We start from the raw sequence: 13,945 nt of genomic DNA, 5'->3' as shown, positions 1-13,945 counted from the left end.
GCCCCTTCTGCAAGAAAGGCTCTTGACAACTGAGAAAGTTTTGTTTGTTTGTTTTCCTTGCTTTTGGGCACAGTCAGTGAGGTCAGGACATGGATGTATTTTTCTCACTACAGCTCTGTGCTCAAGCCTTGGATAGGGAGATGGCAGAGAGGAAGTCTGCCTACAAGCAGCACAGATGGGTCATTGTGATGGATTTTTTTTTCTTTTTGAGCCAGAGTCTGGCTCTGTCACTCAGAAGGAGTGCAGTCGTGCAATCTCAGCTCACCACAACCTCCACCTGCTGGGTTAAAGCAATTCTTTGCCTCAGGCTCTTGAGTAGATGGAATTAAAATCATGTGCCATTATGCCTGACTAATTTTGTATTTTTAGTAGAGATAGTTTCTCCATGTTGGTCAGGCCGCTCCCAAACTCCTGAAATCAGATGATCCACCCACCTCAGCCTCCCAAAGTGCTGGGATTGCAGGCATGAGCCACCTCACCCAGTTGTGATGGTCATTTTAAAGAATTTTTTGTTTTTTTAGTTGAAGCTTTGAGTGCCTAGTAAAGAACATGGTGTTTTAATTCTTCTTCAAGTCAATTCTTTCTCTGTCTTCTAGATGGGAAATGAGGAAAAAGAAGAATGCCGGAGAGACATATGAGTGAGGAGCTGGCCAAGAAACACTTGGGCATAAAGAACACTTTCCGGAGAGGTAGAAGCTCCTATCAAGGCAGCCGCTTAATTTCTGCTGCACAATCCACACGCCCTGCTTCTCCTTTTGGTGGTGAAGCCTCGGGTTGGGTAATTGTCATGTTTCCTGGAAACAGTTCCAAGCACTTATGAAGAGAACAGTTGTTCCTTTGGGTGGCAGGACCCCATTTTTCTCAGGTGCCCTAGCTGAATGCCTCTTGGCTGATTCCCTGTGAATGGTGGAGCTCAGGCCCCTCCACTGACTGTGGACATTGCCCCACCCTGAAGTCTTGGTTACTTTTAACAGCTAAGATGAGCCTGCAAGGCAAATGGGCCAGCTCCCCTTCCCACCTTGAGTCAGTGTGAAGGCTTTATTTTTCTTTCATTTGAGAAAAGTAACAAACATAGCATTTTAGAATGGGAGCTGTAAGTGCTGATGAGAGCAGAGATTTTTGGGCAATGTCTTCATGGATCAATAAAGCAGTACCATGAGATCTGCTTTAAGAAAAGAAGCATTTATTTGCACTCTTTGGAACTTCCTTTATTCTTTTTGCTGGTTTAAATTGTTTATTGTGAACTATGTAACTCCTTTAGTAAGCTAAATTTCTATGTAATGTTACTCCTTTAACATTTGAAGTGCAACCCTAAAACTTTCCAATTGATTTCTTTCTTTTCTTTTATTTCTTTTTTTTTTTTTTTTTTTTTTATTTCTTTCTTTTTTTTTTTTTTTTTTTTTTTTTTTCTTTTTGAAAACCTTGCTCTGTCACCCAGGCTGAAGTGCAGTGGCATGATTTTTGCTCACTGCAACCTCCGCCTCCTGAGTTCAAGCAATTCTCCTGTCTCAGCCTCCCAAGTAGCTGGGAGTACATGTGCCTGCCACCATGCTTGGCAAATTTTTTCTTTTTGTATTTTCAGTAGAGACAGAATTTCACCATGCTGGCCAGGCTTGTCTTTAACTCTTGACCTCAAGTGATCTTCCTGCCTCAGACTTCCAAAGTGCTGGGATTAAAAGTGTGAACCACCAGACCTGGCCTTCATTTAATTTCTGTAGCTCTTAGCTTTCCTCATGACGGTTGGTATCATCATGTTCATTTCTATTCATAAATATTGACAATGCCTGGTGATATATGGAGGTTAGATTCACTGTGAATCCACAGAATTTTAAATGCCCTTATAGCTTGAAGAAAAGGAGTAGTGCTGCTCCTGTCCTGGGCCTATAAATGTTCTTCCCATCCATGGCTGTTTCAATTTTAATTTTGAGTCTGTGCTCCCATGATGGGTGATTTCTCTTGATATGTACTGGGAACCCCTGATTTAAAGCTCCTTTCCAACTGGTTAGCGCCCTACCTGTCCGCAGCCTGTTGAGAGTTAAGAAAACCCCTGGACCAGGGCTCTGCTCTGTCTCCCTCAAGGCAGAGGCCCAGAGGGCTCCAGCCTCCTCTGAGACATCTGGTCAATAAACGCTGTGACTCTGGTAAGGGACCTGAATGTGGAAAAGAGAGTGAGATGGCAGCAGAGGGTGTGGAGGGTTTCTTATTCTGCACAGAACTTGCAAGCCAGATTTAGCCCCATTCCCTTCTCTGGCCCTTACCAGATTCAGGGCCTCATTCAGTTCCCGTGAGGAATAGCAGCTGTGTCCCAACTGAAAACACAGAGAAGACAGAGGTAAATGCTGGAGTAATTTTCACTCTGCCTGTATCAGGACACTGTAGTCTTTTCCTCCATCGCCTTCTCCTGGCCTGGCATCTGCTCTGTGGGTACTGTGATACCTTTTCTGTCTCGACTTTTTCAGAAGCAAAATCTTCCCCACAAGCTTTCTGGCTTCTCCATTCCCAGCTAGTCATCTTGAGTGGATTGACCTCCACTGCTGTAGGTCTCATGGCCCAGTGTACTCTGACTGATATCTTTTACTCAAGATGTTGTGGGGTCTACTTCTGAAATATATGGGGTTTTCTTTTATTTTGCTGTGATTTTGTTTTCTTCTGTAAAGTAGGTGATTAACAGTTGAAATATCTGCTGTATTCCCAGAAGTGATGAAAGTGAAAACTCATTAATCCAACATTAATATGTGCTTTGTGCAATTTTGAATGCTCCTTGACAAGTTCAATTCCGTAGTTCATCACAGTCCCATTCCTGTTGGTAACTGTGTTGTGCAAAAACACCTTCCCCCTCTTTGGTTGTGCCCCTGATCTAATATTCTAAGTGTCAGAGTTTCCATATTTGTAATAGGAAATGCCTTGACTGCGAGTTAGTGAAAGTGAATGTAACCTATTACCCACAGCAACAATTCCCAATGAAGGCCTTAAATGATGCTCAGCTATGCTTGTTCTCATGTGGCCTCTGTACTTTCAACAGCTGTCAAGTCCTATGATTACATATGATGGGAATTGTACACTTGAAATCAAACACTTTTCTAAAACTTGCTTTTTTTTTTCAGAATTCCCACCTTATTTTTCTATGGACAATAGTATTATTTATGTCAAAGTGCACTTAAAATTTGTATTACCTGGGAGTTAAAAGAAATATTCCAGCCATGCGTAACTGACTTCAGTATGTTAGATTGTTCTGTCAGAAAACCCTCTCCAAGTTCCCCTGCATGTCTTCAGGAATCCACACTTCCCCAGAGCCATTTGTTTTCACAGGGGGCACCCCCAGAGTGAAGAAGACCCTTTGTTAAGAAGGGAAGCGGATGGGAAATGAGAGGGTCCTGCAGGCAGAGCTGGAATCAACTTCCACTCTGCCTCCTGCAAGCTGTGTGACCCTGGGCACATGCTCTGCTTCCTTGGGGAGCTTCTGTTTTCTTAGATTTGGAGCAGGGTGGTCACACTGACTTGCACAGTTCTGAGAATCAGAGACAGAACATAAAAGGCCTGGAGAATATTCTCCAAAAACAAGCTGCAACACGTGTGGACAATGGGTTTTTCATGCCTCTCTTACTTGCTGTTTATCTGATACAAGGAGCATGCTCTGGTGATGGTGGTAAGGGAGGAATGAGGATAGATATAGACACTCCTGTGTCTGAAACATGCTTCTTCCTTACTGTGTTATGACTCTGTCTTCCCTGGGGCAGGCCCGCAGCCTGCCTACATTTGCAGACAGACACAGTGGCATGTGGAGAAAACAGTTTGTCCCAATGACTTTTCTTCATGCCCCAGCTGCTGGCGGTACTTAGTGGAAGGGTGACTTCATGACACTAATGCTGCTATTTTGAAACCTGGAGGATGGAAAGGTGCAAAAAACTATCAGCAGCAACATAAGGTGTAGCCTGTGTTGTTGTTGGCAGTTTTGTCCATCAAATTAATAATTTCAAAACACTTCCTCCTTCTTCCTGCAGGTTAATATGGCTGCAGCACAACATCATCATTGCTCAGGATTGTCCTACTTGCCCTACATCATGGCTGACCCTTCAAGACCACTGATGGGTTGCTGGCCACTTCCTCTATCAGGGTGTCACCTGGGAGCTCAACCATTCCCATCAGCTAAAGGTATTCTGGGACCTCTGACAACTCCTTGACTCCAGTGTCCACTAGGACCTCAGCCACCTTCTCCAGATGATAATTTTGGGGGACCACAGACACCTACACATGAATGTCTTCTGGCACCTCTACCACCTTGCTCAGCCAATGGTTTTCTGAGCTCATACACAACACCACCCAAGTGTCTTCTGGTATCTCTGCCACCTTCTCCAGATGATGAGTTTTTGAGACCACAGACACCTACACATGAGTGTCTTCTGTTACCTCTGCTACCTTTAGCCAATGATTTTCTGAGCCCATATACAACTCTACCTGAGTGTCTTCTGGCACCTCTACCACCTTCTCCAAATGATAATCTTTGGACACCACAGACACCACTACTCCAGTGTCTTCTGGTACTGATGCCATCATCTCCAGCTGATGATTTTCTGAGACCACACACACCTTCTATCCAGTGTCCTCTGGGATCCCAACCACTTTCTCCAACTGATAATTTTTTGAGATTACAGGTAGCTCCACCTTTTGAGTGTCCCCTGAGACCTCAACTACCTGTTTCAATAGAGTGTATTCTGGTATCTCTTCACATTCTTGATGATTTTCTGAGATCACAGACACCTTCACCTGAGTGTACACTAGTACCTTTACCACCGTCTTCAGCTGAAGATTTTCTAGGACCCAACACACCTCAACCTGAGCGTCCTCTGGTATCTCTACCACTGTCTCCAGCTGAAGATGTTCTAAGACTTCACGCAACTCCACTTGAGTGTTCTCTGATATCTTTACCACCACCTCCAGCTGAAGGTTTTCTGAGACCACACACACCTCCACCCAAGTTAGATCTGCTACCTGTACCATCTTCTTCAGCTAATGATTTTCTGAGACCACAGGTGACTCCACCACTTGAGTGTTTTCTGGCACCTCAACCTCCTATTTTACTCATGTGTCCTCTGGGACTTCAGCCACCTACTTCACTCAAGGGTCCTGTGCCACCTCAACCATCTTCTCCAAGTGAAGGTTCTCTGAGACCACAGTCACCTCCTCCAGTCAAGTGCTCTCCTGTACCTCCACCATCTTATCCAGCTGGTGATCTTCTGAAACTGCAGACACCTCCAGCAATCGAGTGTCCTCTGGGACCTCCTTCATGTCTTCCAGCTGTTTGTTTTGTAGGACTCCCACCACCTCCTCCAGCTGCATCGCCTATGGGACTTTATCCACCTCATCCAGCTGTCTGTCCTGAGTTACTACAACCACCTTATCCTTCTATCTGTCCTGGGGGACCCCATCCACCTCATCTACCTGTCTTTCCTGGGGCACCCCATTCACCTCATCCAGGTGTCTATCCTGGGGGACCTCATCTTCTTCCTCCAGCAGTGTGGCCTCTGGGACCTCAGCCTACTTCTCCAGTTAAAGGCATCTGGAACCTCAGCCACCTTATCTACCTTGGTGGCCTCCCTTAGCTATCATCTTCAAATGAGTCTCCTCTAGTACCTAAATTATCTACTCATGACCTTTCAGCCCTCAGCCAGCTCCTTCACCTAGGTCTTATCTAGTACTTCAGCCAACTCCTTCACTTGGATGACCTGCTCTCTCAACCAACACTCAACCTTCTCCTGAGTATCCTCTGAGACTTCAGCCCCCTTCTCTAGTCACGTGGCCTCTAAGACCTCGACCAACACCTCTAAATGCACCACTTGATGTGTTGATTTGAACAGTATAAAGTAATTTGTAAAAAAAAATTAATCTCTTCTTTTTTTGAGTGAATAGAAAGAAATGTCACAGATGGTACTGCAGGGCTTTGCAGTACAAGGGTAACACTGGCTGAGATCCTGGTCACATTTCTCAAGTTTCTGAGAGTACACAGTTGGTTGCATTATTTATTCTTAATGAGTTTGGCAGCAGGTATCTCTTGTACATAAAGACAAATTTTTTATGTTTTGTAGAGACAGAGTATCACTGTGTCACCCAGGCTGGAGTGCAGTGGTGCAATCCAGGCTCAGTGCAACCTCCAACTCCAGGGTTCAGGTGATCCTCCCACCTTAGCCTCCAGAGGAGCAGCTGGGACTACAGCCACACACCACCATGTTTGGCTTTCTTTTTTTTTTTTTTTGAGACAGAGTCTCGCTCCGTTGCCAGGTGCCAGGCTGGAGTGCAGTGGCGTGATCTTGGCTCACTGCAACCTCCACCTCCCAGGTTCAAGCAATTCTCCTGCTTCAGCCTCCGGAGTAGCTGGGACTACAGGTGCGCCACCATGCCCAGCTAAATTTTTTGTATTTTTAGTAGAGACGAGGTTTCACCATGTTGGCCAGGATGCTCTCGATCTGTTGACCTCGTGATCCGCCCACCTCAGCCTCCCAAAGTGCTGGGATTACTGTACAGGCATGAGCCACTACACCTGGCGTTTGGCTATTTTTTATTTATTTTTTCTTTTTAGGGGAAAGAGTCTCACTCTGTCGCTAGGCTGTATTGTGTGCTATAGCTGGTCTAGAGTTAGAACCTAAGCAATGCCATTTTATACAAGATAAAGCTGTTTTTCCAAAAATAAGTTGTAACTGCTGCCCCGTTCTCCTTGCGATAACTGCTGACTTTGGCTTCTGTAAATAAAAACAGCTAGCTTGCTCTGAAAAATGCTGATTGAGAAGAAAAAGGAAAAAAAATTTTCCATTGTAATGTTTAACTTGAAGTCCACTGTGTAAAGCTGCTACCCCTTGCTTATCAGAAACTGCCAGAAATAGTTTCTGTAAAGTTGCCTGCCCTGCATCCCCTCACCCTCTTGGTCCTAAAACCAGAATGTGGTTTTTCAGCTTAAAAACCCTGCTCCCCCTGAGCTCGGGGCCACGAGTTGGAGAGACGTGAGTCCTCCGTGGCCGCCAGCAATAAAGACCCTGCAATTTGGCATACTTTTGTCTAGGTGTTAATTTTCTATACTTGCTCTGGTATAACAATGCAGTGGCGCCACCTCTGCTCACTGCAACCTCTGCCTCTTCGGTTCATGTGATTCTCCTGCCTCAGCATCCCAAGTAGCTGGGACTACAAGTGCCTGTCACCATGCCCAGCTAACTTTTTGTTTTTTAGTAGAGACAGGTTTTCACCATGTTGGCTAGGACAGTCTTATCTATTGATCTCATGATCTGCCCACCTTGGCCTCCCAAAGTGCTGGGATTACACGCATGAGCCACAGTGCCCTTTTTCTTTTTCTTTTCTTTTCTTTTTTTTTTTTTGAGATGGAGTCTCACTTTTTCACCCAGGCTGGAGTCCAGTGGTGCAATCTCAGATCTCAGCTCACTGCACCCTCCGTGTCCCAGGTTCAAGTGATTATTCTGCCTCAGTCTCCTGAGTAGCTGAGACTATAGGTGCATACCACCACACCTGGCTAATTTTTGTATATTTAGTAGAGACAGGGTTTTACCATTTTGGCCAGGCTGGTCTCAAATTGACCTCAGGTGATCCACCCACCTCGGCCTTCCAAAGTGCTGGGAATACAGGTGTGAGCCACTGTGCCCATCTCTCTCTCTCTCTCTCTCTCTCTCTCTCTTTCTCAAGTTTTTGTAGAGACTATGTTTCACCATGTTGCCCAGGCTGGTCTCAAACGCCTGGACTCATGCCATCTGCCAACTTAGGCCTTCCAAAGCACTGAGATTATAGGTGTGAGCCACCAGCTCAGCCAGAGATTGTTTATAGAAGCCAGAAATAGCAGTTTTGCAGGTGCATATAGATCCTGGGCCACATGGCTGTCTCTGTGAGGGATGACACCCATCCCTGACTTGTAGGGCATCCTGTGTCTTCCAACAGAGAGATCCACACCAAAGGCCACAGAGCTTGTGACCACCCACAGTGGAAGCACAAGTGAAGGGACCCAGGGTACAAAAGAAAGAGACTGAATCTCCTGGGAATAAACAGGAGGCTGTGGAAGAGAAGGCTGAAGCAGGTTGGTTTCACTTGGGGATTTGCGTAACTCAGGTGGATCTGGAAGGCTCCTGGCTGAGCAAGCAGTGTGAGCAGGAGCATGGAGGCTGTGTGAGGGCCCCACAGAGCCACCATGGAAGAGTGCAGATGGCTGGGTGTGCACAGGGAATTATGCCCCCAGCACTTCCTCATTGCCCTCTTGGCCTTAGTCCATTATCTGCAGGAATGGTGATTCTTTCCCGGGGTGTATGAAGTCTCTGGATCAGGGTAAATGAATGCCTAGATCTCTGGGAAATTTAACTTGGTTCTGTCAGGGGACCCTGTCTCCCCTAGATTTTATGGCCCCAGGAGACTAACGATGAGGATGGGTCTGGTTTATTGGAGCCATACCTTGGTCTTCAGAATCAGGTCAACTCTAGAGGGGAACTCAAGGCCAATCTTGAGCTGTTCTGGCATCATCTTATCCCCAGAAACCTCTCTGCCCCCTGCAACTCCCAGCTTTGCCCCTTCCAACCTTGGCATGCAAAATCCTCCCCCTTCACTGTGTCCCTGCTACCTGAGCCCAGATGCCAATTCTCAGTGGGGCTGAAAGCCCCAGCTTACTCAGAAATGAGCCGGGACTGATGTGGTTATCAGGTCATGGTGAGGACAAGGAGACCAAGCCCATGAGGAAAGCATCTTGCAAAATAGCTGCTAAAAGGGAGAACCCCATCCCTCCCACTGGTTAAATAAAAATATTGCCACTCAAAAGATCAGCAAAAAGATGTTCATTGAAGTTTACTAACCTTAGGGTGTAACAGTTCAGGCCCCGGGATTTCCAATCTCTGTTTCAAAAGGTAAAGGATAGCCTCTGTGTCCAAGATTAAAATTAAGATTCTTATGAGATGAAGAGATTACAGGAATGCATACACAGTTAAACTCTGAGATCTATATCTGTGATGTGTAGATAATTATTCTTTATGACATACAGACACACATGCAGTCACACACGGAAGTATTCAGTAGGTGCACAGGTATTTTATAGAAGACAAAATGTATATCGGGCAAAAAAGATCACATGGCTATAAACCAAAACAAGTTTTTTCACTATGAAAATGCTTTAATAATGGTGTCTTTACAGCATGGGACGTAGACAGGGAAAACAGCAAGTGCACACACAGTGGGACAGGCCAGAGGACAGGCTGGGAATGAATTAAGAGTTCTCACTGCTTCCTTACTTTCCCCAGTGACTGGAGGCTCTAGGCCACCTCCTCCTCGAACTTGCCTTCTTCCTTGGCCGTGGCATCCTGGTACTGTTGGTATTTGAACACCAGGTAATTCATGATGCTCTTGGCCTTGGTGAACTCCATCTTTTACAGGCCCTCACCTGTGTACCAGTGCAGAAAGATCTTGTGTGGAAACATGGCTGTGAACTGCTCTGAGATGCACTAGAACACCTCCTGGATGGGTCTCCTGTTGCCAATGAAGGGGGTGGGCATTTTTAGCCCTTGGGGTGGGATGTCACAAACAGCCATTTTCTCATTGTTGGGGATCTACTCACCAAAGTAGCTGCTGTTCTTGTTTTGGACATTAAGCATTTGCTCATCCACCTCCTTCATGGACATGCAGCCCCTGAACATGGTGGCCACTATCAGGTAGTGGCCATGGCGGGGGTCACAGGCTGCCATCCTGTTCTTGGCATCCAACATCTGCTGGGTGAGCTCGGGCACTGTCAGGGTTTGTGACTGCTGGCTTCCCTGGCTGGTCAGCAGGGCAAAACTGGGTATGAAGAAGTGCCGGTGGGAATGGAACCATATTCACAGCCAGCTTCTGCAAGTCAGAATTGACCTGTTGGCAGATACTAGGTGGTTCAGGTCACTGTAGGTGGGCGTAGCAGCTTTAGGGTTCCAAAGCAGATGTCATAGAGAGCTTCATTATAGATGCAGTAGGTCTCATCTGTGTTTCCTATGAGCTGGTGGATGGAGAGGGTGACATTGTTGGGTTTCACCACTATGTCTGACACCTTGGGTGAGGGCACCACACTGAACATGTTCATGATCCTGCCTGGGTACTCCCTCCAGATCTTGTTGATGAGAAGACCCACCCCAGACCCAGTCCCCCCACCTAGGGGGGCCTGGCCACTTTGCTGCTTTATTTTGTATTTTCTAATATACTTCTGGATTCAATATGCTGTTTCTTAATTTTATGTTCAGATAACTTTATGTTAGTTACTATATACCTAACAAATGTTTTCTTTCATTTATTTAAAATGTTTAGATTGATAGAGGGCCAGGCAAGGTGGCTTACACCTGTAATCCCAATACTTTGGGAGGTGGAGGTGGGTGGATAACAAGGTCAGGAGTTCGAGACCAGCCTGATCAACATGGTGAAACCATGTCTCCGCTAAATACAAAAATGGGTTGGGTGTGGTGGCATGTGCCTGTAATCCCAGCTACTAAGGAGGCTGAGACAGGAGAATTGCTTCAACTGGGGAGGTGGAGGTTGCCGTGAGCCAAGATCAAGTGTTCAGATGTGTTGGGGTCAAATATAAACACTCTCTGGCTCCTCCTATTCTCTGTTGGGTCTCAAAAGTGGGTTAGGAAAAACTGTTCCAAGAGTGGGCATGTCAAGCATTGATGAAGGGGAAGGGAGGATAAAGGAAAAGTTGAACAAATTAAATTCTGGGTTAATTTAGAGTTATTCTGATTTCTGTGAAATCAGTTCAAGTTTCAGCAAACAGTAACCCTCTTGACAAAAAAAGAAGAAAAAGGAAATAAATCATTCTGAATTCTGATTTTGGATGATAAAGGACAACTATTTGCTTTTACCCCTTCCACAAAGAAATGAAACAATTTGGGAAGACATCTCAAGAGATTCAGAAGAACAAGGCAAGGTAAGTGCTGTGGTTTGAATGCCTCCAAAGCTCATGTTGAAATTTGCCATTGTGATGACATTAAGACGTGAGACCTGGCCTGGCACAGTGGCTCATGTCTGTAATCCCAGCACTTTGGAACGTCGAAGTGGGTGGATCTCCTGAGGTCAGGACTTCACGAACAGCCTGGTCAACATGGTGAAACCCCATCTCTACTAAAAACACAAAAATTACCTGGGCGTGATCTTGGGAGCCTGTAATCCCAGCTACTTGCATGGCTGAGGCAGCAAAATCACTTGCATCCTGGAGGTGGAGTTTGCAGTTAGCCGAGATCGTGCCATTGCACTCCAGCCTGGGCAATGAGCAAAATTCCACCTAAAAGAAAAGAAAAAAGAAAAAAAGAAAAGAAAAGAATAAAAGGTAAGGCGTTTAAGAGTTGATTAGGTCATGAGGCCTCTGCCCTCATGAATGGATTAATGTTGGTATCTGGAGAGTATATTTGGTTATCCAGGGAGTGGGCTTCTGATAAAAGGGTAAGTTCAGTTTCCATCACCTCGCTGTGACCTCTGCATGCTTGCCCCTCTGCTATGGTATGGCACTGCAAGAAGGCCCTCACAAGTTGTGGTCCCTTGATCTTAGACTCCTCAGCCTCGAAGCCAAATAAACTTCTATTCTTTTTTCTTTTTTCCTTTTTTTTTGGATGAAATCTCACTCTGTCACCCAGACTGGAGTGCAGTGGCACGATCTTAGCTCATTGCAACTTCTGCCTCCCAGCTTCAAGCAGTTCTCCTGCCTCAGACTCCTGAGTAGCTGGGATTACAGGTGTGCACCAGCTCGCCCAGCTAATTGATATCTTACCAACCAAAATGCAGCATAGGACAACACAAATTCATAGATGAATTCTGTCAGATGTACAAATAACAGCTAGTTCCATTCCTGCTGAATCTCTTCCAATCACTTGAAGAGAAGGGACTGCTTGCTCTCTGAAACAGTCTCTGAAGCCAGTATCATCATCCTCCTACCAAAACCTGGCAAAGACAGAGCAAAAGAAGAAAACTTCAGGCTGATATTTTTGAAGAACATTAATGCAAAAACTTCAACCTTAACAAAATACTGGCAAACTGAATCCAGCAGCACATCTAAAAGTTTATCCACCATGATCAGGTAGCCTGTATCCCCAGGATGCAAGGTTAGTTCAACATATGGAAATCAATAAATGTGATTTATCACATAAACAGAACTAAAGACAAAAACAACATTATTATCTAAATAGATGCAGAAAAGACCTTTAATAAAATTCAACAACTCTTCATAATTAAAACTCTCAATAGGCCGGGCGTGGTGGCTCACTCCTGTAATCCAAGCACTTTGGAGGCCAAGGTGGGCAGATCACCTGAGGTCGGGTGTTCAAGACCAGCCTGACCAACATGGTGAAACCCTGTCTTTATAAAAACAATAACAACAACAACGACAACTCTCAATAAACTAGATATTGAAGGAATATACCTCAAAATAATAGCCATATATGACAAATGCACAGCCAATATCATACTGAATTGGCAAAAGTTGGAAGCATTCCCTTTGAAAACTGGCATAAGACAAGGATGTGCCTTCTCTCACCACTCCTGTTCAACATAGTGTTGGATGTCCTGGCCAGGGCAATAAGGCAAGAGAAAAAAATAATGGGCATGCAAATAGAAAAACAGAAGTCAAACTATCCCTGTTTTTCAAAAAAAAAAAAAAAAAAAAAAAGAGATATAGTATACCATGTGGAACCACGGGCTTACATTTCTTTAGACCAAGGAACATACTTTACAGCCCATAGTGTCAAACAGAGGGAAAAGAGATGTCACACAAAAGGGATACCAAATGGGAGGATGAGCCGGCATGGTGGGGAGTGAGTAGGGATGTGAGCATGGTTGGTGGGGAGTGGGAAGGGGATTGAGCAGTACAGAGGTTCTGCTTAAAATTCTGGACCACACTAGTGTGCTTTAGGTATCCTTTTTGCTAAGATGCCTTCTAAAAGAACGTGGAACTTTCCATGCATCCTGTGGTAGATGTCTTTTATTTTGTGTGTGTGTGTGTGTGTGTGTGTGTGTGTGTGTGTGTGTGTGTGTGTGTGTGTGTGTTTGAGATGGATTTTTCCTCTTGCTGCCCAGGTTAGAATGCAATGGTGCTATTTTGGATCACTGCAACTTCCACCTCCCAGGTTCAAGTGATTCTCCTGCCTTAGCCTACCTATTAGCTAGGATTACAGATATGTAATACCACGCCCAGCAAATTATTGTAGTTTTAGTAGAGATGGAGTTTCACCATATTGGCCAGGTTGGTCTTCAACTCCTAAGCTTAGATGATCCACCCGCCTTGGCCTCCCAAAGTGCTGGGATTACAGGTGTGAGCCACCATGCCAAGCTGGTAGATGTATTTTGGTTTAGAATATGATATGGGCCTGTGAGCAGATTCCTGACTGTGTGAACAAACTAGAAACTCCTAAAACAACAATAGCCTCACTGCATTCTTTCCCACTTCCATTTATTTAACTTTTACCGCGTGCCGATGTGCCAGGCAGGGCCAGGTAATGACTGCTGGTATAGTCTGACCCACTCAGGGAAATCACTATGCAGCATTGGGGGCCAGGCCAGGGCATTAGGAGATGCCAGAATAGGGAGGTGTGAAGTGCAGCAGGAAGGCTGAGGAAGAGCAGCAGAGACATGTATGCAGACATGCAGCTCTTACCACAACACCAGGTTTTCTGCCGGAGTCCTGGTCACAGCACAGAAATCTAGTCACTGAGAGGAGAATATTGCTAGAGAAGAGTTTAATTGGTTGCTGCAGCCATGGAAGTGGAAGGTCAATCTCCAATTCACGCCCCTGACCAACTAAAACTAGGGGTTTATATAGCAGGGAAGAAATGCAACCATGTATGGGAAAACAGGAATACAGGAAGGATAAGGAAGCAGTCATGATGAATGAGGGCCAGGCATCTCATTGCTTGGAGCTGATGGGCTGGTGAGTCCAGGTCTTTGATACTTTTTTTTTTTTTTTTTT

The 13,945-nt window shown here is 45.3% G+C and overlaps 1 protein-coding gene and 1 pseudogene across 1 annotated transcript; one reads left to right on the top strand and one right to left on the bottom strand.

Moving 5' to 3' along the window:
• The first annotated feature begins 619 nt into the window (after positions 1-619).
• Positions 620-4,884, top strand: LOC119472738 (nuclear pore complex-interacting protein family member B12-like). The gene is made up of 4 exons (XM_037742139.1): positions 620-778; positions 4,002-4,064; positions 4,188-4,694; positions 4,816-4,884. Exons 1-4 carry the CDS (start codon positions 620-622, stop codon positions 4,882-4,884), a joined length of 798 nt encoding a protein of 265 aa, XP_037598067.1.
• A 519-nt stretch (positions 4,885-5,403) lies between these two features.
• LOC108311492 lies at positions 5,404-10,096 on the bottom strand (annotated as a pseudogene).
• Positions 10,097-13,945: the final 3,849 nt, after the last annotated feature.

This window comes from Cebus imitator, unplaced genomic scaffold, assembly GCF_001604975.1.
Source record: "Cebus imitator isolate Cc_AM_T3 unplaced genomic scaffold, Cebus_imitator-1.0 Scaffold117, whole genome shotgun sequence".
NCBI classification, from domain to species: Eukaryota; Metazoa; Chordata; class Mammalia; order Primates; family Cebidae; genus Cebus; species Cebus imitator.
The sequence above is the reverse complement of the archived record's forward strand: the minus strand, read 5'-3'. Positions and strand labels throughout refer to the sequence as shown.